The sequence below is a fragment of the Dysidea avara genome, chromosome 3 (assembly GCF_963678975.1).
Source record: "Dysidea avara chromosome 3, odDysAvar1.4, whole genome shotgun sequence".
Lineage (NCBI taxonomy): Eukaryota > Metazoa > Porifera > Demospongiae > Dictyoceratida > Dysideidae > Dysidea > Dysidea avara.
The window spans coordinates 10,066,145-10,092,386 of record NC_089274.1 but is presented as its reverse complement, the minus strand read 5'-3'; the positions used below and the strand labels follow the sequence as shown (position 1 = coordinate 10,092,386).

Sequence of the window (26,242 nt, the reverse complement as noted above, 5' to 3'; positions counted from 1 at the left end):
GACTTCAATTCTTTGTTTCTATGTAGGTATCTATTAGAGCTGTGACCTGGACCAAATGTACATAACCGATTATTGGTTCCCTATAACCGATTGATTAACCGATTAATTGGCTTAATGATTATTTTTACATTTTCAATGTCATTTTGTATATTAACAGTGTTTTCTTAATCAAATGTGCTGTTTGACATAAGAAGGGGAAAGAGTGGCTTTGTGATGTGTAATTTCTAACAAACAAACAATAAACAGCCTCCTTGCTCACTTTAGTGCACTATATGACCAAAATTGTAAACAATTCTGTGGTCATGTGATCCAATTGTATAATTGGTTGTTATACATAGCCCGATTATCAATCACCCTCAACAATAACCGATTGATTAACCGATTATTGCATAACCGATTCACAGGCCTAATATCTATCTACAGATATGGTATAAAAAGCATTTACAGGATTAAGAATTATTTTAGTTCCCAGCACATGCTACATACCGGTACTATATACATTGTATCACATGATTCATCTCTTGCAACTCAATTATACACACTGCAAATAGATTTGAAAGTTTATAAAATTATATGAATATACTACTATTACATCACACTATGTAATTTATTATATAGCTAAAATTGTATCACATGCAGAAAATCAGTCATCATATGGATATACGTGCTATAGTAAGTACAACGTAAAGCCAAGAGTATTAACTCTTAATTGATAAAGTATTATATACATGTAGCAATGCACCTAGGGTGTACAGACTTGCAATAAATTTATGACATTCTGAACAGGAGTAAACAATTATCTATATCATGCCTTTTCATACAAACAACACTAAAGTGTATAGTGATTGCAAATGCTGCCGTAAGCTAGTGGTGCATGCACAAAATTAATCGCTTCCATTTTGTAAGCTATACTTTCTACGTCAACAGTATAGCAGTTAGTTATGCACATTGTTATGCTTCCACTTTGGCATATATACAACTGCCTACTGCTATAACTACTACAATGTTAACTATGCTAGTTCATGTCAAATGTTGCTGAATGTGTACAATGTGTGTACACAGTTATGCCACATCATCATCATCAAGGTCAACATCATCCTCCAAATCTAGCTCCTTTTTTAGTGCCCACGAAGCAAATTCATCAAAGAGTATATAGCCACCATTGTTTGTATCTATTTCTTTAAAAGTAGCTTCACCAACTGGCATTTTGACCCAGCCTTCAATCATCTTGCTGTTTCCCACAAACTCTGTTAGACTGATTTTTTTATCATGGTTTGCGTCTACTCGGTTGAATGCCACCCAATATTCGAAGTACTGACGTAAAGCCAGTAGAAAAAACCTGAATTCCTTTAGCTCAATGTAATCATCTCCTATTTTTCCTCTGGATGACTTTTGTGATGCTTTAGCAGCTGTGAATGCGCGCAGTATTGCTGGCTTTGCATCAAATACAGCATCAAGACACAAAACATCTCGTATCCCCTTATCAACTTCTGCAAGTGAAAGTATACCATTACCATTAGGATCAAAATCTCTGAACATTTTCTTGCGCTTAGCACGACTCTCTGGGTCCTTTCCAATTGGTAAACTACTGTTAATCTTCTCCCAATCAATGTTAGCATTTGAAGTCACTGTAAAAGTTATACACAATAATTTGGGTTACCATGCACCCAGTCAGTGGAGCACAACCAAGCTATATATTAAAGTATGCCACTGTACATGCTTACATGCGATTGTGCCTATCGTACTTGATAACTAGGCATAGGCAATTCTAAGGGTGGGGGGGGCCCACTGCTGAAAAATAACTTTTTGAAAATCTTGGGTAAAAGTTGCAGTATAATATAGATTGGCATTGTTATTTTTAGCATTTTGTTTTTATTAGGCTGTTTTCAAGCCTCCAAATTACAAAAATGCTGCAGTTTCTGGGGTTGTGCCCCCAGACCCCCTGAAGTTCTACTTTATATTACAACAATACAACAATAGTCATGCTGTTCCCTACTTGGCCCCCCTGTTGGTTAGATCTAGAATCGCCACTGTAAGTAGGGATTGGTAAGAAATCATATGACTTCGTAATTTTTCGCACTTTAAAAAACAGCCTTGCAATAAGCCTTATATATATAGATCAAGTATGATCATATACAGCACTGTAAAGTCTCAATGTTATGTCTATCATGTACATGAACTTCTGGCAGTGTAGTTGCAACCATATTATTCATAATGCACACATTCATGTGGTATTAATACTTTATAGAAGTTCAATAAACATCCTTAAAGTGCTAATCCTATGGAATCCATGAACTTTACAAGCCTTTGTAGTAATCCTAAACATTTTGCATTCTTCACTCTACAATCAGACAATGGCCATTGTTTACTGAGCTGACACATTCGTGTGGTATATTTACACTTCTAACATCTGTTAAGTGTTAACTTCGTGGAATCCCATGAACATTATGTGTACCTTTGCATAGTAATTAAAGTATGTATATTGCATTCTCAATTATCTACAAATTATTATGACAATGGCTATTGTATTTTGATGAATAATACATGTGGTATATTTTGTAGTGACCACATGCAATAAAACTATGTGAACTCAGTGGGGGGGGGGGGGGGGGGGGGGGGTCTAGAAATTTTCAGAGGGGGTCACCCACATGATGAGTCATAAATAAATTAGGGGCGCACGCTATTTTCAGAGGGGTTTCAGCTGAAACCGTTACAACCAGTGGCGTAGCTAGCCCTGAAGGATTGGTTGGGCACAGCTAGATTTTAGGTGAAGACCAAAAAAAAAAAAAGGTCAACACCTTATTGCTAGGGGCATCTGGGGGCATACCCCCAAGGAAATTGTTTTAAGTCAAACCCTCTAAAGTAGAATTTTAGAGAAATTTAAGTAGTTGATCATTTATTATCATGCTAATAATGATTGACTCTGGTATTAGGGTGACTGCTCTATTAGGGTATTTCGATCGCGCTTCTGCAAATTGAGTTGGTAGGGCACTAAAACTGATTGGTTGGGCCTGTGCCCTACCAGTCCCCACCTTAGCTACGCCTCTGAATGCAATCCCCCTGTATCCGCCACTGGAACTATAATTATTTGTTCAGTTGTATATTGCATGCAATGCGCTTAAAATACTAATTTTGGAAGCCAGGAAATTAGGCTATCTTTTGCCATCAATTTATTACTTTGCTTTAATAGCTACGTATTAGATTGGCTTATTGAGAAAACTTTTGCGTTCACAAACTGTTTCTCAACTGGAATTAAAAGAACGTTTGAAAAACTGTTTTGAAAATGAAGAGCAGTATTATTATGTTGCATGCATGGTTAGCTACTGGCAAGCATGATTATTACAGATACTAACTCATAGTATAACTACTCTGCTGCAATTCTGATAGATCTCACTAGCTATAGCTAGCACGCTAGACTATGTGTACTGCTTTGTCTCTTAATCTTTCCACACTGATGAATTTATAGATTTAAGATTTTGACTCCATGCATGTATTCACGTAAGCTTCTCATAGGTCCGTTGCCGTCCATGCAGTGTATCAGTTCTCAATCACCATAACTTAGTAGCTACGTACTAGTATAGCTATACATCTACGTACTTTCAGAGACAAAACCTCGTGCAAAGCATAATTTTATCGTTGCTCACCTGCCATTGGAACCAGAAGCGTTGACGGACAAATTAATTGAAGGACAGTTTCTCACCGCACGAAACAGCAGACACGGACGAAGTCTAGTGTTTTCTGACAAAGGCGTATCTATTTAAAAATATCGGAAGTTACTTGACCCAAATGCTATGGGTATCGTGAAAAATCCGAGAATTTACGAGACATCCTACGTCATGTGAACAGCCATGATATTTTACGGAATACTGGACGCATAGATCTACACATAACACGGAACTGTTTTTTGCATCTCGAACCAAAGTTGGGAATTGGCCAAAATCGAACAGCTGTATAATTGTAAACACTAGACTATAGCTATTAGTCGCGTGGCCAGACTGCCTTTTCTCCCACGGCGCTTATTGATTTTCTTTCCCGGGCTTGATGGACTGCTCTTGCCAACCACCCCCAGCACTGATGGCATGTGCTGGTCAACTGAACAAAGGGCCTAGCAAGAAAGACAAGGCCCAAGCATTAAAGGTAAGTGGGACTCCATTGGCAACCTTTTTGGGTGCAATCTTTTTTTCTATATTACACCTGACCACAGAAAATGGATATGTAGTGTTTGAGTCTTAATTGTCAACATCGAGGAACACATGTGGGCATCTTACCTGATGGTTCTTGTAAAAATCCCAATGAGACTGGTGTGGGAGTAGCTATAAGAACTTATCATTAATGTTTTTCTCTGATTCTGAACCTTATTTGTGCAAGATTCTTTTCACTCTTAGTATAAGTATAAATATTTTGACAATGCTTTTAGTATGGAAATAAGGAAGGATAATTTTGGCGAGCAATAGGTGGAAATACATACATGAGACTATACTGTATCAGAGATACTGTTTCAGCATTATAAGTTTAGAGTGAGTATCCATACCATTGTCAGTCATTGTGGCAATGGAATCCTGCACATATATAGGGTAGACTTATTACACTGATGGATTTAGTACTGCTGCATGGAGTGTAGGTGCATGTACTTTCGGTAAATTACACAACTTTGTATAGTGGGAGTCAATTTTACTTGAAAGTGGAACATACTTAATAGAGAAACTCCTGTACTGTAGGGCAGGTATCATTACTGTAGGGCTGGTACCATTGCTGTAGAGCAGATATACTGATGCTATGTTATAATTTCTTTTTGCTGTCTGAAATGATACAGGTACTATATACTATTATAAATTACATCTGAGTCATCACCTGTGTGGTAATACTACTACTGTTAGTGAACTATACACATAGTTCTGTACCTGCCTGCATCATATTTTGCTTACATCATTTCAGTGTACTTGCAGGATGCAGTCGCGTGTTTAATGTGACATCACCATGCATGCATATGTACATGCATACATAAGTAGCACTGAAGTTTAATGCTTGGTTTCCATTATGCAAAGGGTAAATTTAAGATTAATGTATAACATAATTTTGCATGCATAATACAGCAAGTCCTGCACTGTAGGGCAGGTACCAATGCTAATATGCTATATAGTAATTTCTTTTTGATGCTGTAGGTCAGTAAGTTAAAAGTTGTTGAATGATGTTACAGGTATTCCCTGCGCAGTGGCGGATCCAGGATGAGGCATTTGGGGCAAATGCCCCCCCCTTCAAGAAATTGCATACAAGATCGAGATACTCTAATAGAGCAGTCAATTACTCTAATAAAGCAGTCACAATGTTCATGAGGCAGTGTAGCTTACCTATGAAGCTATAAATAGGATTTTATTTTACATAACAGACGTGATATAGTTAGTAAGAATAACTAGCTATTATTGTCGTGACCTTTTTTTTTTTTTTTTTGGTCTTCAACTGGTTTTCAGCAAGTTTTTTTGGTCTTCAACTGTTTTTCAGAAAGGTGCCCCCCCCCCCCCCCCCCCCCTCTTTCCAAACTCTGGATCCGCCCCTGCTGCGTATTATGACAGGTACATGTACACACCTGTGTGGTAAACATAATATGTATAGGGACCCGCCTATTATGCTCATAATTTTACCTATTATGCTATGCTGCACTACTCAAAAATTTACCTATTATGCTTAAATATATGCTCAATACTTACCTATTATGCTCAAATTATGGCCAATTATTTATGCTTCAGTTCCCATGCTCTAGTAATAATTTCCAATTTATGGATAAATAATTAGGGACCCGCCGATTATGCTGGCATAATTTTGAGCATAATAGGTACCTAAAAGCATTGAGCATAATGCCAGCATAGTAGGTTAAATATTTGTACGATACTGTAAACTCTTGCTGGAAAAATGACAATTGCAAAATAAGATCGATATACTCTAATAGAGCAGTCAGTAACTCTAATAGAACAATCATCAAACTGACTGTTCTATTAGAGTATATCGATCTTGTCTCTTACATGCAGGCATGCAGCAAGAATTTATTATTTGTGTTCCAGCCACTCATTTTTTTCTTTCTATACAGTGTTAAACTAGTAGCAAAGCATATGAACTAAGGCATGAACATTGAGCATAATCGAGCATAATAGGTAAATATTGAGCATTAATTTAAGCATAATAGGTGAATTTTTGAGCAGTGCAGCATAGCATAATAGATAAAATTATGAGCATAATCGGCGGGTCCCTATAAATAATAAGTGGCTGAAGCACAAACTTACTTGTCAAAATGTATATCACAGAAAAGATCGATATACTCTAATAGAACAGTCAGTTATATGATTGTTCTATTAGAGTTACTGACTGTTCTATTAGAGTATATCGTGATGATAAGCAAGAATTCATACTATTACACAAATATTCTACCTATTATGCTAGCATTATGCTCAATGCTTTCAGACACCTATTATGCTCATAATTACCAGCATAATCGGCGGGTCCCTAAATATGTATACGCATTCCTTAGCTTAGCATGCAGTGCCACTGCTATGGTCACAACAATTCGGTATAATACAGGTTTAAAAGTATATCACCATGCATGCTGTGTGTATGAATACATGATGCTGATATTTAGACTTTTAGTTAGTGTGGACATGGTCCTGCACTTAGTAGTAGATAATTGGAGGTTCCATAGGTAACGAACGCCCTCTAACCAATTTAATGTAACAAAAGTGTGCCCAACAAAATAGCTCACCCTGGTCTGCGAGGACAAGCTAAGGTGTTAGCTAATTGTAATTATAAGGATTTGCACCTGTGCATCCATATAAACAAATTCATACTATCATAGTATACATATAAACTAAGCATACGCAATGCTAAATACTATTCAAACAATTGCTGTCATACCTGTCCAGCATTCATTTACAGAAGGAGAATCAACAATAGATTGGCATCTGACAAGTCTCCAACATTAGGGATAAAACTGGACACTCACCAAAAGCTTCTCTATATACTGTGTAACTCTTACTCCTTATAGCTCAAGGGCGTCAGAGTAAAAGTGAAGGTGCATGGTAAGGCTCAGTCATAACGCTGCTGGAGGCAGTTAGTCTAGGGGCATGCTCCCCCCAAGAAAAGTTTACATTTTGAGATGCTAATTGGAGGAAGTGTGGTATGTACTACTGCATGTGTGCAAGGTGCTAGTTAGCTACCAGACAATGTTGAATGTTATGGACACTGACTAACTAGGTACCAGCCTATTATGCTTTTAATTTTGCCTATTATGCTATGCTGCAGTGCTCAAAATTTTTGCCTATTATGCTCAAATTTTTCATCAGTTGCATGTTTTGTTACTTTCTAATGGATAATGATAAACTTTTGCACAACTGGTTAAGTGTAAAAGTTAATGCTCATTGTGCATTAAGAATTTGGCTGCATTATAAACTATAATAATAGTCATGTCAAACAACTATACCCCACTGTGGCATCAACTGTTCTGTCCACTTTTATCAGTAGTATGCATTTTTGCTTACAGTATGACATAATTATTCTGCCTATTATGCTAGCATTATGCTTGATGCTTTCAGGCACCTATTATGCTGAAAATTATGCCAGCATGATAGGCTGGTGCAAGTGGCACCTAACACTGACCAAAAAGTACCTCTTACACTTGAGTTTATTAAATAAGAGAAAACTGTAAGGAATGTTACAAAGTAGCTACAAAGGGAAAGAAAGCCAAAGCTAAATTAATGGGGATCATATTTAGAGGTGCATAATTAGGGACGAAGTAGACATGAAGCTTATTCTGGGTTAAAGACAGGTTAGATACTGTATAGCTTAAATATTTTGAGGGAGCTAATTTCAGGGATTGACAGCGAAATTATTATTTTAGAGTCACTTAATGCTGTTTTAGGTGAAAGACATCAATGTTGTTTCTACTGTATCATTTGCTGCTATTATAAACGAATGCTAATGCATATTATCTACTTTTATTTTTAATTTCATAAAGTTTAATTTTTCAGCCAAGTGGTGTGAGGCCCAGAGCCTCCTCACTGGATGCACACACCTACTGTGACATTGACACTTTTAAGAACATTATAGCTAAATTATGGTCTCGCATGTCCAACCTTTATGGGTGGGCATACAAGACTAGCTAAATCAAACAGATGTGAGATTTGTACTGGATATTAGCGTGCTGCCTTTGGTGGGCTTATCGAATTAATAATAATAAGAAATTAGGATTTTAAACTAGAGTAGGGACAACGTAGTACCACCATAAAAGTACTGAAACAAGCTGAATTGGAGTAGTATATGTAATGTCCCATATTATTGGAGTAAAGTCAATAAGAAGTAAAATTAATATCCCTACTGTGCTGTGGAGATTGAAACACACAGTAGGGATATTTGCTTCTTATTGTTTTACAACAATAATATTGGACATTATAATTACATACTAAGCTTGTTTCAGTACTTTCTATCATGGTACTATATACGTTGTTCCTACTCTAGCTTAAAACTCCTAATTTTTCTTCTACTTGTTTGTGAACTTTTCCTGCAATTTCATGACCACTAAACACACTGTATAGTAGCGCCAAATTCATCTAAGCACCGGGATTTTTGAAAACAGGTCTTTAACACTTATCATCATATGAACTGAATATAGAACTAAAGTTTTATCTATTTAGGTCAACATTGTTAATTCTTTGTTTCCCGTCACCCACCCGTATTCCACTTTACCTACTGCATTGGTAATTATTATTGTAATTAAGATTTAAAATCATTTAGAATTATGAATTATTTCTGAGCTCAAGATTGAGATACTCTAATAGAGCAGTCAGCAATTCTAAGGCAGGCAGGAGAAAATCCCATTGAATATATATTTTAAAAACATTCATAACAATTTATCGGAAGCCTTTAGGATTGTACTGAAGGCAGTTTTGGGCTTGATTAGCTATACCTAACCAATACTGCCGGGGTGCCAGGATGGAGTTGTGAAGCTGGTTTTTGGGTGATTTTTTTGGCTAGGAAAACCCAAATCTCCATGATCCCTAATATACAGTACTGCTGTACTGTGTGATGATACCCACTGGATTTTATGCACTGCCAGTCTATTTTTTGTGCAAATGTTGTCCACAACAAATGAGTTATGCAGCTAGTACAGTTACCATCATTACTATAACCCCATGCACTGGTATGTGTGTGTTTGTGTATAGGGGGGAAGGTTTCATTATTTGGAGTCCATTTCAAATATTGCAGGCAGCTCCTAGAAAAGATAAAACTTCAGAGGAATCCAAATATTTAAAGAAAATAAGCAGGTGCATGAATATATTATTGTTACAGACAACACACCACTGATTCCTACATTAATTTGTTATAATACTATAAAGCTTTGAAGTTTCAGGTGCACAGTTGATGGGCTACAGAGAATGGAATTTATACCTCAACTGGAAAGCAAGTACACTTTTCTGTTTGATCTTCCTCATGCGTGCAAACTATAGTGATATTGTATAACTGGGTGTCCTTTGGCATCACAGGTTAAGACTCAACAATTATTTTGCTAAATACAATTGGATGCAACTTTAGTTCAATAACACCACTGTCTTAATACTGCCACTGCTTTGTTTGCCACTCTGATCTACTATGTAGCAATGAGGATAGCAATGATTATGATATGATTATACTTTACCAAAATTGCATTCTATTTTTCTGACTGGATTTATTGTCATTGCATGCAAGTAAACAGCATGTAGATAAATAAAAATCACAGAAGGTATAAACTCTGTTTTCAAAATGTTCTGCTAATCTTGTACTTATCCTAATATCCTTGTCCAAATTTAAAACATTGTCTTGGAAACTTGATAATTTTTTACCATCAGTGATTAAAAATTTCCAATTTTCCACATGGGTTTCCTAGATCTGATTTCTTCAATTTCAATGAAAGTGAGCTGAGAATCCATTCTCAGTGAAAACTTAGGCTGTAAACCTCTGCTTCTGTAAACACCTATGACACTATTCAAGGGCAGATTTGGGGGGTGCATGGAGGACTGAAGTACCTCCTCCAGAATTGTACTATGTGCTAGCTAGTAAGACTATAGAAACTACAGTACAGGTGCAATTGCATCTATACATGGGCAGTAATATCATAGAAAATAATCTCTTCTAGGAATCAACAAGAGGGGATCAAAGGGGTAAGACCACTAATCATTGAATTGCTCTAATAGAACAGTCAATAACTCTAATAGAACATCCATCATTAAAATTACAAAGACCAACTCCTAGACCCTTTGAACTCAAACCATACTGCAGCATCTATGCTGTGTTCTTTGTACTGTATGAAAGGTATAGAAAATTTGATATGACTCACAATGCTTAGATGAAAAGATCCAGTCAATATCATTGCCACTTTTGATCTCAGAAAGCTAAACTTACAAATTTTTCATGTGAGGGCATGCCCCACACCTCATGCAGAGTGTGCTTCTCACACTGCACTATTAGTTGTATCAATCAATTGCTACATTTTTGCTCCCACTATATATAAACATGCCCCTAGCTTAGCATCTACCCCCCTTGGGAAATCCTTAATCCACCCCTGAAATCTACTCCCACAAATTAGAACCCCTTTGGCAAATAATACAATTATATGGGTATTCTAATTAGGCCTGAAACAAACACTGCAAATACTTGAGTAGCTGCTCGTTAAGGATTTTGGTACCCGGATAGTAAAATTGGTACTTGAGTAGATCGTTAAGATCACATGATTCAGTTGTTATATGATGAAGGCCATAGACTTTGATCGGCATAATTTCTTGTCAGGAATACTAACATCAATACTTTAATACAGTGTGTGTATCATTGTTGTTGTTACTTGAAAATGCTGTAAACTGCTTAAAGTCTGTACAAAACATGTCAAATGGATATGAGTACAAGTAGCTAGTATTTGTGAGTACTCGATCGTTAATTAACTCAGAGAGTACTCCAATACTAAAAGCCATGATTGTTTCAGTCCTAATTCCAATATGCCTGAAGCTACATGTGTATATACCTCGAGGGTCCAACACAAATCTAGCTAAACATGTTACAAACTGGAAATAGCGTATATATAAGCTGATTAAAGTAAGTGTTCAATTTAGCAAGCGCATCAATTGCTTCTGCCTGTTCTAGTTCATACCTTCCAAAGTTTACACACTTTGATACTCATCTATATAGATACTTTTCTACTTTGATATACAGTGGAGGGTGAGGAGTCTACATAAATGCCTACTACAATGCTATCTCATGCTAGTTCATATCTAAGAATGTTTCAAATGTTGTTGAATGTGTACAATGTGTGTACACAGTTATGCCACATCTTCATCATCAAGGTCAACGTCATCCTCCAAATCTAGCTCCTTCTTTATTGCCCATTTAGCAAACTCATCAAAAAGAATATGGCCACCTTTGTTTGTATCTATTTCATTAAAAGTGGCTTCATTAACAGGCATTTTGACCCAGCCCTCAATCATCTTGCTGTTTTCCATAAACTCTACTAGACTGATTCTTTTATCATGGTCTACATCTACTCGGTTGAATGCCACCCAGTATTCAAAGTACTGACGTAAAGCCAGTAGAAAAAACCTGAATTCCTTTAGCTCAATGTAATCATCTCCAGCTTTACCTCTTGCAGATTTTTGCGATGCTTTGGCAGCTGTGAATGCAGCCATTATTGCTGGTTTTGCATCAAATACAGCATCAAGGTGCAAAACATCTCGTATTCCTTTGTTAACTTCTGAAAGTGAAAGAATGCCATTTCCATTAGGATCAAAATCCCTGAACATTTTCTTGCGCTTAGCACGACCATCTGCATCCCTTTTAATTGGTAAACTACTGTTAATCTTCTCCCAATCAATGGTAGTACTCGAAGTTGCTGCAAAAAGTAATTGAGGGTAACATCCATGCAGTAAAGCAAAATTGTACACAATCATTATATAAGTACTATACTACATGCAAATTCATATATATATATATAGTGACGCTGTGACTGACTGCCGTTAATGAACTTGATATTGTGTCTGTAAAGTTTCATTGTCATGTTAACCTCTGCATGCGCTCCTAGACCACAGTTACCAAACAAATGAATACAAACAAGCATACATACAATAGCGGTATAATGAGCCTTGTTAGAGTTCCAATTCTGAGGGCAAGGGCGTATATACAGTACCACTCAAATTATAACTTCACAGTACACACGTATTACACGTACTTGCACACATGTGACCTCAACATGTACATGCAGTTTAGTCTCATGTACATGCAGTTTAGTCTCATGTACATGCAGTTTAGTCTCATGTACATACAACTACATGTATGAAGGCAGAACTCAGTAGCACCACCACATGCATGATACGTGCAGTCTGTAGTATGTATGTATTTTATAGCAGCTACAGTACACATGTAGCTGAAAACATGTGCATGGCTTGTAATGTAGCTATAGTTGCTGTAACATTAAAATATGCATAGATGCTAGCATGAAACATTGTTGTACCACAGGTATTATCATATTTCATGTGTGCTGTGTTCTCTTTCACTGTAGTGTAACCTGTGGATGTCAGCTACTGAATACAATTTACAATGGGTGTGGCATGTGTACAGCTGTTATGATGAACAGTACAACAGTAACACTGAAAAGCGGTGCCAAGACTCACTGCTTTTTCACTTCAAGTGGTAGCTGCCAACTCACATTAAGGAACTCACATTAAGGAGCCATAGACCAGGATTATGATAAACTGATAGTCTTAGGGGGCAGTCATTTCTATACTGTCTATAGAAACATGTATGACCGGGAAGAAGATTCAATTAAGAGATCAAGGGTTTTTTCACAGTACTGAAACAAGTGACAAGACATCCACAAATGTTTCAATTAAACACCTTTGAAAATGTGAAAAGTTTAACAACATAAGAATTTACCAGGCTTTTATGGTTGATGATAAAGAATCAAGGCTCTTTTGTAGGTCATATCAAATGATCAAGGCAACATTTTGCAGGGGCTGATCCAGGAATAAATGAAAGGGGGTGGCTGGCTTAGTTCACAAGCTTTACATGTGCAGTAAGGGTGTAGCTATACACTGGTGAGAGAGGTGACTGCAGACAGCGTGCGGAGCACGCTTAGCGAAGTGCGAAGCACGAGCTGTCTAGGGGGGTCTGGGGGCATGCCCCCCCAGGAAAATTTTTAAAATTAGGTGTTCAAAACATGCTATTTAGATCAAATTTTACTTAGTTTCAAAACTTTTGTTCTTATACAGTAACTGTTGGCTGCTACTGCTACTGCCCTAACTACACTATAGTGTACAGATACAATATCCTAAAAGGGTCCCTTTAGGATAAATTGTATCTGTACACTGTAGTGTAGTTAGAGCAGTAGCAGCTAAGAAAAGCAGTAGCAGCTAACAGTTACTGTATAAGAACAAAAGTTTTACCGTAGCCCCCTTCCCTCCACCCTGAATCCACCAAAGAATTAGATTGAATCTGGAAGTGATTTTGACTGAAAAGAACAATTGTATGTAGCTACTAGCTAGAATTTCAGACAGTGTACTAGCTGTTTAGAAGAAACACTGTAAAGCTAGCTACAGCATATAGTTTAAAAACTTGTTGGCAGCTGTGCTATTATGTCCATTTAACAACTGCAGCTGTAAATGAACAAAACCATAATAATAAATGTCCACCTGAAGGTTTTGCTTCAAATAAAGTGCACTGTTAGTGTAGATGCCATGTGCTAGTTTGTACAGATGTCCAGGTCTATTTTAGATTATTTTAGATCAAAAGTTATAGCCCAACAAGGACAGAATCCTCTAAGTGAAACCCTTACTACTGATGGAAGTAACAGTGACAGTGAAGTTGGGGAAGAAGGTTTGATTGACAATGAGACTGAGTCTGGAAGTGAAACTCCAGTCACAATCACTAATGAAAGTGGTATCAACAATGACAGTGATGGGAATGAATGTCAATCTCAGGGCATAAATGAAGAGACAGAGGCTACCCCTTCCACTACTGAAAGTATTAGAGTTAATGCGGATTTCATTGAAGCAGCTAACTGGCCAGATAATTTGACAGTGAGCCTTCAACAATCAACTGGTGAGCTTTGCCGTGAGGTTGCACCAGAAACTTTCCATGATAGTGATCCTGTTGAATTTAATAGCAATGGTGAGCCATCTTATCCTAACGTGAACTTTGTATCTAACTCAGAATCTAGTGATATTCTGCAAGTGGCCATTAGTAGATCAAGAATAATAAAAGATCATGAAAAATATGAATTGATTACTTCATCACAAAGCAATCTAAGGAGCACTGATTTTGACACAGTCTACTTCACTGTTTCTGGAGGAAGGAAAAGAAAACAGATAACTTTTCAATCTCGATGGCTTCAAGATTACAAATGGTTACGTTATGGTTTGGAGAATAGTCAAGGAGGATGGTGTTTGCCCTGCATTTTGTTTTTAACTGACAGTGAAAAGACACATCTCGGTGCATTTGTGTGTACGCCCTTCAAGAATTACAACAAATCCAAGGAGTTGATGGAGAGGCATGCCAAACATGCATATCATTTGAGAGCAGTAGATCATGCCTTTGAATTTACAAGAAGGTGGGCTAATCCTGAATCAAGAATCGATAGTCAGTTAATTGATAAAAGCTCTAAGAATTTTAAATTTAATACTGAAGTATTGCCAACAATTGCTGAGACAGTATTATTGTGTGCAAAGCAACGAATTTCTCTCCAAGGTCACAATCAGGATAAGGTGAACTTTACACAGGAGCCATTAAGAAATGAAGGAAATTTCATTGCCATACTTAGATTGCTGGCAAAGAACAATAAAGCACTGAGCGAACACTTAATACTTGGTCCAAAGAATGCAAAATATACCAGTAAGACCGTTCAAAACGAGATACTGGAAATAGCTGCTGACCAAATTCGTGCATTTTATCGAACCTGCATACAGAAGTGTCCACATTTTTCATTAATTGCTGATGAAGCTACATCTCATGGTAAGGAGATTTTGTCGGTTTGCTTAAGGTTCTTGGAAATTGATAATGAAAATTTTCGTGTGAAGCCAATAAAGCACGAAGTGTTACTTGACTTCCATTTTCTTCAGAGGATAACTGGGAAAAGCATTGCAGATGGCATCTTGCAAGTTTTACAAAAACATGAAATTGATGTTAAAAATTGCCGAGGGCAGGCATACGATACAACAGCTTCCATGAGCTCTTCAAATTCTGGTGTACAAGCACATATAAAGAATAATGCAACAGATGCAGAATTTCAAGGTTGCTGCCTGCATAGTTTGAATCTAGTAATATGCCATTCTTCAAAGGTTCAAGCTGTAAAAAATATGATTGATAACTGTCATCAGGCGTTCTTATACTTCCACAACTCTCCAAAGAGACAACGGTTTCTTGAACACATAATTCAGCGCTTGTGTCCATCTGCCAGGAAATCTAAGATAAATGGGCTGTGTAAAACAAGATGGGTTGAACGGCATAATACTTTCACCACAATTTTAGAATTGTATCCTTACCTTATTAAGACTTGGGAACATATTTGTTCACCTGCTGATGATGACAATGAAATTTATCCTGATGGAAATACTTGGAACTGGGATTCTGAATCTCGTAGCACTGCTAATGGTTTGAAGCACATTTTTACTAGCTTTGAGCACGTGGTTGCATTTTTGCTATCAAAAGAATTATTGGAGCCGATTAAACCAATTGCAGAATGTTTACAAGGTAGACTACAAGAGGTATACTTTGGTTTTAAAAAAGTTGATGAAGTCAAGGAGCATTACAAGCAACTTCGTGAAAATGTAAATGCTGAACATAATAGAATTTATCATAAAGCTCTAAATCTATGCAGGGATATTAGCAGCAGCGAAAGTATGCCCCGTGTTATAAGAGGCCGTCAAACTAGACCAAACCCTACAGTAAGCTCACCAACTGATTACTGGAGAGTGACAATTACCATTCCTTTGTTAGACTCAATTATAAGTGAATTGGAAGCCAGATTTTCTGTAGATACACGAGCACATTATGAACTGTGTGCATTGGTGCCCACTGTAATTACCACAAAAGACGAACATCAACTGTGTACCATCTTAAAATCTAAATGGAGTCATTTGCTACCAGCAGAAGATGACCTTGACAGTGAACTTGCTAGATGGAAAGCTCACTGCAATAAATTCCATGCCACTTTAAAGGAGAAGTCTATAACTCACTTGCTGAGTGAAGATGCAGATCCAATATTCTTCCCCAATATAAGAGAACTCCTGTGCATATTGGTAATACTTCCGATTGGAAGCACTGAAGCAGAAAGGACCTTTTCTTGTCTCAGGCAAATTCATTTGTGGTTGCGCACCACTATGACGGATGAAAGACTGGGCAACCTTGGGGTGTTAGCAATGCAAGGATTTAGCTTTCAACTGAATGTTGAACAAATATGTAAAGAGTTTGCAACTAAACATAGCAGAAAAATGTGTACAAGTAGTGTTTTATATGATTAGTATGAGCTGTTAATGCTTAATTTGCATGCCGTGATATATAGTTTAATCCAGGGTGGGTGGCTAGCCACCCCATCCACCCCCCCTGGATCAGCCCCTGTTTTGTAATAGGTCTTGCTTTGTATTTTTTTCTAATATTGTTGTTGTATTCTAATTGAAGTTCCTCCTTAGAATGTTCATGAGATTGCAATCACTGTCGTGTTGTATTTTCATTTTGTTCATTATACTTGACTGATTACATTGACGCTGAAACCCAGGACGATAATATGGCTACAGGAGGAGGTATTGCTCTACCTGAACCGCTGCACAACAAAGATGACAATCTTGGTTCAAGCGATATGAGGCGTGCTCTCTTGCAAATGGTAGGGATGCCAAAAAGCAGCTCTTACAACTGCCGATGTTCAACTAGCTGCCAACTGCTTTTAGAGGCAGAGCCCGGGTGATATTTGATTCGTTAAGTGATACAGAGACAAACACGTACAACTATCTTAAAGCTACCATTTTGAGTAGAATGTGCCCAGATACAGAAGAAGACAAAATATATAGTCGCTCGTGAATGTGTCGCAAAGACAATTACATGATGGAGAAAGTGTAGATGAACTTGCTTGTGACTTAGAGAAGCTACTAGACCTGGCTGTAAAGGATTCATAGCTGCGTTTTCACCTCATTAACTTGATACCGGAGCAAATAACACTTCACGTGAAACTACAATCAAAGATAACTACAGTCAAACCATTGCCAAAGCCAGGGAGGGAGTTACAACTGATCTACAACAGCGTGGAGGAATCCCAGAGCCTTAACCAATCCCAGATCAGTGGTTGGAATCTGCTAAGGCAAGCCATGCCCGCTCTCAACGACTGGAAGGCTGGTCACTAGAACTACAGGCTTACATCTTCACAGTGCGACACCATACAGGCATTGACAACACGGAACTTTGAAAAGCCACATACTCTCAGACCTTGCAAAGTATCCCATATGGCAAAATCCCATACCACACCCTGCCATCCCATGGGAGACGGCCTAGTAGAGCACAAGAACAGATCACTGCTGAGCCTCCTGCGTTCCTTTGTAGAAAAGAAAGCGGACTGGGAGCAACATCTCCAATTTCTACTGTATGTGTACTGCACCTCGAAACACTCTTCTACTGGTCTTTCTCCATATGAAATCATCTTTGGATCCAATCCTCCATCTCTGCACATCCCTGGTTTTCAAACAACCGCTTTCCTAGATCCAGGTGACTATGTTTCTGCTTTACAACAGACATTAACAGAATTAACAGAATTGGTGGATGCCAACTTGGATGAATCTGCAAGCAGACAAGAACACTTCTACAATAGTTTCAACTTCCTCAGTTCAAGAAGGGCCAAAAAGTGCTACTGAACAATCCCACGAAAAGGAAGTATTTTTACTAGATCCCCATTGGACAAGCCCTGGGTGGTACAGCATCAAGACAACACAGCTCAACGAATCACGAAAGGTAGCAGAGAGCAGACTGTTTACATTAACTGGGTTACACTCCTACTAGAGAGAGAGAGGAAACGGATGTTGAGTGTGCAAATTGGAGTCCACCATCACTCTCAGGAGAGACCTACAGAATCACTAGAAGCACCTTAGGAGACTGATACATCTGAAATACCTGGGGGTTCCACTGACAGCTCAGGCTAGCAACTACCCACAACAAGAAATAGTTGTGTGGTTCGACCTGTGGACTACTATGATTATGACAACTGAATTAACTGAACTAATGCACACACGAATATATCATCTGTAAACTTTTACCAAGGGGGGAGTTATATAATAGGTCTTGCTTTGTATTCTAATATTATTGTATTCTAATTGAAGTTTCCCCCTTGATTGTACTCATGGTCGTGTTGTATTTTCATTTTGTTCGTTATGCTTGCTCGATTACAATTTAAATGATCTGATCGTTGCAAGAGTGTCAAATGGCAGTAGGAAGTGACTAACCTACAATATATTAAAAGGAATATAAAAAAATCAATTAGTGTATTACATGACTACCATGATGACTGCTTGCTGACAAGGCTTTTAGCAACAGTGGATATTGTATAATGTATGAATGTAGTGTGTTTATAAAAGTCCACAGATTTCTCCTTGAATTCACTTCTCGAGATCCAGATCATTAGCTATGAGGCTCCAGTGAGATGATTCAGAAACGAGGACAAAGGTAAGTCCATGATACGTGCATTGTACGTACTGTGGTTTGCCAAAAGGCATGTCTCGGAACGAAGCGATGTTGAACAGTGAAAAAATCAAGCCCATAGCCTTAGCCATTATCGAGTTACGCTTGCCTGAAGGAATCAGGCAGTTATTCAGTAGAAAGTTACATTGAATAATTTTGTAACAATTTATTGGAAGCCTTTAGGATTGTACTGAAGGCACTTTTGGGCTTGGTTATACCTAACCAATACTTCCAAGGTGCCAGGATGGAGTTGTGAAGCTGGTTTTGGGTGAATGTTTTGGCTAGGAAAACCCAAATCTCCATGATACTACCATACTGTATGATGACCACTCTCATTATTTCTCTTCCTCGCTCTGGCTATTTCTAATTACATTAACCTGCATGTAGCTTGTACAAGGTAAGTGTCCTAGTGGTTACATGGGAGAGAAGAGGGAAGTGCTACAGCAATCCAAGCACCTTCCTAAACATGTATGCCCCTGTATCTGACTACATTGTACATTATGATACTGTGATCTGAACATTCCTGTTAATTAACACTTTAACATCGATTTAACTTTGATACCATTGGATAGAGGAGGCTTATGCGTGCACAATATTGGCCGAACAAAATTGATACCGTGTGCAGAACAAGAGTTAATGACAAATAATCTAACTTTCATAGACTGCTGTACATAATTTGTTTTTGCATAATATGGTACTGCTCAGATGCAACGTCATCTTGCGAGAGGGTAAGCAATAAAAAACTTGCTAATTAAGGGGTGTGGCACTTGTTTTGTTCATAAGTATTCATTCCAAACGGAATGGGATGTATACTCAAGGGTGAAACAGGTGCCACACCCTTTAATTAGCAAGTTTTTAATTTGCTCGCAATCTTGCAAGACGATGGTGTATTTGAGCAGTATTGTATTTGGTAAATGTATGGGTAATTTGACATCTGTTTTAATATGTGCCATGTTAGTATTCCTGTATCATTCAATAAAACAGCACGAAAGGAAGTACTGTATGCAGGTAGCAGCCTAAGGAGATCAGCAGCATGGCACTCACAAGCTATCCAAGAGCTATATAGCATCAGATAAACTTCCATAGATTTTGCCAGCTATTTTTACCTTCTCTATTATGTCGGTTTCTCTAAACAATAACTACCATCGAAGTTTGGGAACAGTGTACCAGACCTTTATTATCTTATTCGCTCTGCTGTTGCCATCCTTAGCTGGGCTTGAATGGTTGCTAGTGGTGAGAACAGTGGTGAGCTATCGTTAGCAATAGAAAATATCACCAGTGGCTTCATTTACTATAGCAGCAACTCAGTACATTTATACAACGTCTGTAACTCAAAGACAGACTACAGCAAGACAAAGCTTTCCTGAGAGAGGAAGGCCACAACTAACATAAAAAGAAACTTTGGATGCATATATGTCATATGATAGTACAAAAAGTCCAGCTTTCTTAATTTTATGTTATATTACATTGTACAGCTAGGAGTCAATGAGAACTGCGAGTTGTGGTTAACAATATCACACTCAAGGAAGTAATTAATGTTAATGACATAATAATTATATATTTTGGTAAGTTAAACAAAAAGGCCTACAGGCTCAATACATTTTTCACCTTTTTAAAATTATCTGGTTGTGCAACCATACCGTAAAACAGTGTACTGATAAATAAACCTGTCCTACATGTTGGTGGTCATTTGGGATTGTTTAATCTGTATGAGAAGTGAAGCAATAAAGTTTAATTGGCTGTTAAAAACCATGAGTAGTAAGTGTTAATTTCATTACAAAGAAGAGTCCTACCAGTTTATAGTTGTTAACCTATGCCTTTGCACCAATCAGGTATATCAATTATGCTTTTGATCAAAAAACCATGTCAGCGTTATTGCTTCACTACTCAGGATTGCATTTACAGGCCACCAGCATGAAAGGCAGGCTCTGGTCTATTTACTACTAGCAAGAGTCCATAATAACAGGCTACTAGGATATACAGTATGGTTATACAACCATATAAGGCTATATAGTGTACAGGAGCCTATTGAGGTTGTGGTATTTTGATTGACATACAAAATGTACTCCAGCTATCAGTTAAGAAACTCAATGAATACTGCTTCTATAGTCTGTTGTCTATGGTCTGGATGATGGATAAATATTCAGCATTATGTATTAGTCAAAGCATTGCCGCGAGTGCTATACAAAAAATATTGCATGGAAAGTGCAGGTGAGAGACAATTATAGCCTGAGGTGAAGTCAAGTGCTATAATATTTCATCTTGAGACCACTCTTTGAGTGCTATATTTTTCGTACAGCACGAGCAAGGCAATGCTTTAACTGATTTAAAGAACTTCCAAGTTTCAAGCTGGAGCTTGAGTGAAACATGCACGAAACTATTCGAGACTCAACAAGCAAGCCTTCAGTGAAACAATTGACTTTGCTCTGGATATGGATGTACCTTGAAGACCCTCTGAAGTGCTTTTTCCTCTGCCTCTCAGGTGCTTCTTCTCAAGTTAATTGTCCTTGCCATTTCAATTTTAGGGTTGGGCACTGCGTACTTAATCATCTCAAGCCCACGTACAGTACTATAACTACCTTCATATAGCACTGCGGTCACCAATATAGATAGCACTGTGGTTGTGTATACAGCACTGAGATCCCCTAAACTGTTCTGTATGGCAAATATGTGACCCAGTCTGGTCTTATCACCTATGTCAGCAGATTCAATTTTTTACCCAGAACACAAAGCTACATGGATAAACTATTTAACTTCACAGTCAAAATCAGCTAGACTTGAGTGGTCTGGTTTGTTGGCTGCTTTTCCCAAGTCCAGTGGCGATCTGTACATGCGGTGTGGGGCCTTAATGGAGCTCTGGTCAGCCAGGGGATGGCTGTGTGTGGCTGTACAGATCTGCGGTGTTGGATAAATACCTCTTCTGTGAATTTCCTTTCATTTTAGCCAGTTTTGAGACCTGAAAGGCCCATGACTTGGCCTAGTTCATCCATACGCCTTCCTTTTCAATTTTTTGAACAGCCTCTAACCTTCCTTCAGGGCCACTGCCTCCCTCCCCTTTTGGAGCTCGCCTGATACAGTCAACCTCGGTTCAAAAACTATCTAAAATGGCGGGAAACTTAGTTGTTGGCTACTTGCACAGTGAATGCTCTGGAAGGTAAGGCAATTGGTATAAAGTGTGTGAAAATTTGGTACACACAGCTTCAACCATTCGCGAGCTACAACACAACAAATACTAAACCAGCATTTCTCAATACTGTTTAAATAGGTGATAAGACTGGTTTTCCCAGACTGGGTCACATATAGCACTATTTTTACTTTGATCTTTCACTCCAAAGCTCTTTATTGGTAAAATACACCTGGAGATGTGGTAACAATGATTATTGTTATGTGTGATGTGCTACTGTAATACATAATACCGTGCCACCTGGGTCACATTTTGTCCGGGTTGACCCTCTTTATGGATCTGACGTGGATTGTCACATGTGCAATGTTTGATGATGTGGAAGTGTACTAACATGTCATAGTCTAGTCCTACTGCAGCCCAGCTTCTTTTGTAAGCCATGCCCATTTCTTGGATTACTGTACAGAAGGTCATGTGTAGCTGCGCTCATTTATCAGAAATAATGCAGTTTGTAGGCATGAATAAATCCATGTCTGCAGCCATGCGCCCACTAATTGATTGCTATTTTACAAGACAGTTTAGTCTTTTGATAGGCCAGCTAACCATGCACACTTTAATATCAAGAATGTGTGATACTGTTTGTAAGTATACGTTGAGTCAAGAGTACAGTATGTAGCTAGAGGAATACATGAAGCCACACGGACTTACAGAAACCATCTGTAAACTTATGTGAAGCTATGCCAAGCGCTACTTAGAAACTTAACCTGTTTATTTTTATAGTCAAAACAGGCTAGTGACAAAACACAAATTGTAGCTCTTGGTGCATGCCTCAGTTTTACCCAGGTGTGACTTACACCCTTTTCACATGGCCACCCAAAAGTGGGTTCAACCCGGTTGAGTAACCCACATTCAACCCAGGTTCAACCCAGTTTCTGTTCACAAGCAATCATCACATGATGGTATTCATTGAGTGATAATTGTCTTCTATGCATTTTATGTATTCATTAAAAACCACAACTCGCTTTTGAAGCCATAAACTGAGTAAACCGAGTTCAACCCTACTCCTTTGTAGGGTTGAACTCGGTTATGACTTCAGGGTTCAACCCGGGTTCAACCTGGTTATAGTGGTCATATGAACACATTAACCCGGTGGGTTCAACCTGGTTTAAAGTGACCATACGAAAGGGGGGTTAGATTGCTATCCAGGTCAGCAATAGTGACCTGGTTTCAACACAGATTTACTGGTACACTATAGACTACAGATTTACTGGTACACTATAGATCACAGATTTTCTATTATATTCATAGATATCATATAATTTAATAATGGATATGTGAAACTGCAGAGAAGCCAATATAAAATACGTAACAGAGTCATGCTGTGAAATGTCAATAACCGACTCTGACAATGACAAGAGAAGAGTTGAACTCTTGTTGATCATTACACACCTTTACTTATGTTACTGTGTTGTTCTGCATGTTTATATTATGTTCCTGCATGGAACACACAAGTTAAAACAACCCTAGCTCACAATGCTTGTTACCTACACAACACTGATAACAAACAACTCAATGGATTCCCATACAGAAGCCTTGTATAGTGACCATAAACTTAATAACATAACATGCATACATTCCTAACTGAATACAAGGTAGCTATACAATTCCAATACTCTGGTATCATTTTTTTGTGTTTGCACTAACTTTTGCAGCATGTCTAGCAGTACAGTTAGCTGTTATCAGAACTGGCAGAGAAAATGTTACTGTTAAATATTGATATGTAATTATGCATGTTGCACAACCCTGTAACCAAATTGAGGTCACAGAGGTCACTTTGAAAACAAAACCCGTGTCCCTCTACAGTTGTATAAGCCTTAAACCAAAGGAGGGGCATGCACACAGCTATGCATAATACAAATCCCCATTAAACGCTTTGGATGATGGGCTTTGTACTGTTTTTAGCTGTCTCACGAAAACTAACCTCATCGTAAGGATTTGACAGAATTTTTGAATGTCTCATATTATATTAATTGTAGTGGGGTAAATTAACCATGATCATACTGCTGTAGAAGCATACCATGTCATGGCTGTAGTAATTGTAATATTTACACAGGGAATCCACTTCAGTGGCCATAGATCGAGTACTGTACATACATACAAATACAGCTAACTACTTATTGTTACACATAATATTACTAGTTAATTAAATATATACAATACTAAAACAAATAGATCTACAACATCAAAACAAAACACCAACAACAAAACACCAACAACAAAACATAAAGGGTTCAAGGTAGGCTAAGCTACCGTACACCAATTTAAATGACGGCATTGCGTGATGGACACTTAGCTAAGGGTTCAGTTATTGCTGCTTACCAGCCATTGGAACGAAAAGTGCTTCCGGACAATGTAAGACGAGATACGAACCGCACTAAACAGCACCACACCAAGCACCACACAGACGGAGTCTCAGGAACTGAGATAGACCGCAGAAGAATCCGAGAACACGTATATTTACGGACCGCTGTTACGTCATGTTATAATTTACGAGAGTGTGAAAATATTAGATGCAGGACAGTATAAGGGATACTATCATAGGCGGATCTGAAGGGGGGCCAATATCAATTTCTGTTGTCACTTTGATATTAGCACTAAATGTTACACGATCTCATCCACTGACTTTGCACACCATTTGTATGGAACTTAATCCCATATGAAATTTTGTCTACGGCTCCACTATTATTTGTTTAACTGATACATCTTACTCATTATTACTTTTTGTATAGTTGTTTTTGTTTGTTTGTTTGCTTTCCGGCTTTTTGTAGCTAGTTAATGTTTCTGTGTTACTTTTTGTGTTGTGTGGTGGTTTGGGGACCACCTTGTACAGGCTATAAGCTTTTTGTGTACCTTTTCCATCTTTGGATAAAATTGATAATAATAATAATAATAATAATATATTGACACCAGAAACTGGATCATGCATTCACACTATTCAGAAGTACATGCAGGAAGCCAATGACTGTACACTGTAAAGAAAATGAGGCAAATACTATGATAAGTTTGAATTTTTTGTACAAAGATCAAGATACTCTAATAGAACAGTCACTACTATAATAAAACAGTCGCAGTTCTAATGTCATCAATTTACATTTTTTGCAAATTATAATGCTACCATATCTTGATAGTACATTTTATCATCAAACAGGTTTTGCCTATCAGATAGTCTAACTAATTTTTATATGCTGTTTGCAAAGCATGCACTTCGTTGTTAGCTAAATGCTATCAAAAATGCTTCCTAATTCAAACCTAGGAGGTCTAATTTTAAACATTTTCTCAGAAGATGTCCAGTAGCATAGCTACCGTTGAGGCAACCGAGGCAGCTGCCTCTGTAAAAAAAATGCTCAGCTAAACAGGTTGAGCAGGCCTGAATTTTGGCAGCCCGAATTTTCTACTCAAACATTACTAGACAGCATTACTGTACCACACACAATAGTATCTATGGCTGTAGCAGTAAGCAGGGCCAGAACCTCACTTTTCAGCTATACTTGAGTTTGTAAAAAGATCAAGATACTCTAATAGAGCAGTCATTGTAATACACTCTAATAGAACATTCAGTACAGATTATAGCCACCTCATTGCACTGCTTGGTCTAAATCATTTACATTTATGTTAATCAATTGATCATGCATATCATGTACAATAAAAAATAGCCTCCACATACCATTTCAAAGTATATATTTTCAAAAAATTTCCTTAAGGGAGCATGCCCCTAGACTCACTAGCTTGACATGATTGGCACATGCAGTTGAACATCACATCAAAGAGATAATCTCTGACTTAAAACATCACAGCAGATCAATGCTGAAAAAGTAGTGTGCATGACTATGACTACCATTGCAGTCCACGATGGCCTGATCACTCAAAATACTTCTGGAGTAGTCTGACTCAGTTTTTGTGTTGAGTGCAATTACACTAGTCTAAAAATTGAAGCATGCATGGTAATTGAAGCATGCATGGTAATTGAAGCATGCATGGTAATTGAAGCATGCATGGTATGCATATACTGTAGCATTAACTAAGCTGGAACATTACTTATGACACATAGAAAATGTTAAGAGTCTTCTGAAACAATTTCTTCCATCCAAACAGAGAGTCGACCTGCAAATGCTGTACCACCCAATCTTGAAAGTGTGTGTGAGTCAGTTGAGTCAGGAGCTGACCCTCTCAATTATTTCAATGAATAGACTTTGCCTCGATAAAAAAATTTCCTGGCTACGCCATTGGATGTCCAATTAGAGTCTTATAAAGTGCATGCCTTTCATTCATCCAGCTATACCAAACAAAGTTATGCAAGTGATTGTAACTTGTGTACTCGAGTTCCGTTCTCCTCTTAGTGGCATAAACACT

At 37.9% G+C, this 26,242-nt stretch overlaps 2 protein-coding genes across 3 annotated transcripts; one reads left to right on the top strand and one right to left on the bottom strand.

Moving 5' to 3' along the window:
* Nucleotides 1-931: 931 nt before the first annotated feature.
* Nucleotides 932-24,363, bottom strand: LOC136249290 (flagellar calcium-binding protein TB-17-like). Of its 2 annotated transcripts, none has more exons than XM_066041249.1 (2): nt 24,212-24,363; nt 932-1,628 (listed from the first exon to the last, which is right to left on the bottom strand). In XM_066041249.1, exons 1-2 carry the CDS (start codon nt 24,216-24,218, stop codon nt 1,063-1,065), a joined length of 573 nt encoding a protein of 190 aa, XP_065897321.1. In that variant the 5' UTR covers nt 24,219-24,363; the 3' UTR covers nt 932-1,062. The 2 variants fall into 2 exon arrangements, with proteins under 2 accessions (XP_065897321.1, XP_065897320.1); XM_066041248.1 differs by lacking the exon at nt 932-1,628 and adding an exon at nt 11,177-11,893.
* On the top strand, nt 13,013-16,527 carry LOC136249289 (52 kDa repressor of the inhibitor of the protein kinase-like). The gene has a single exon (XM_066041247.1). It carries the CDS (start codon nt 13,752-13,754, stop codon nt 16,512-16,514), a length of 2,763 nt encoding a protein of 920 aa, XP_065897319.1. The 5' UTR covers nt 13,013-13,751; the 3' UTR covers nt 16,515-16,527.
* Nucleotides 24,364-26,242: the final 1,879 nt, after the last annotated feature.

What these genes read in the sequence shown, in the direction of transcription:
- LOC136249289 (XM_066041247.1), top strand. Translation starts at nt 13,752, where the DNA reads ATGTCCAGGTCTATTTTAGATTATTTTAGATCAAAAGTTATAGCCCAA.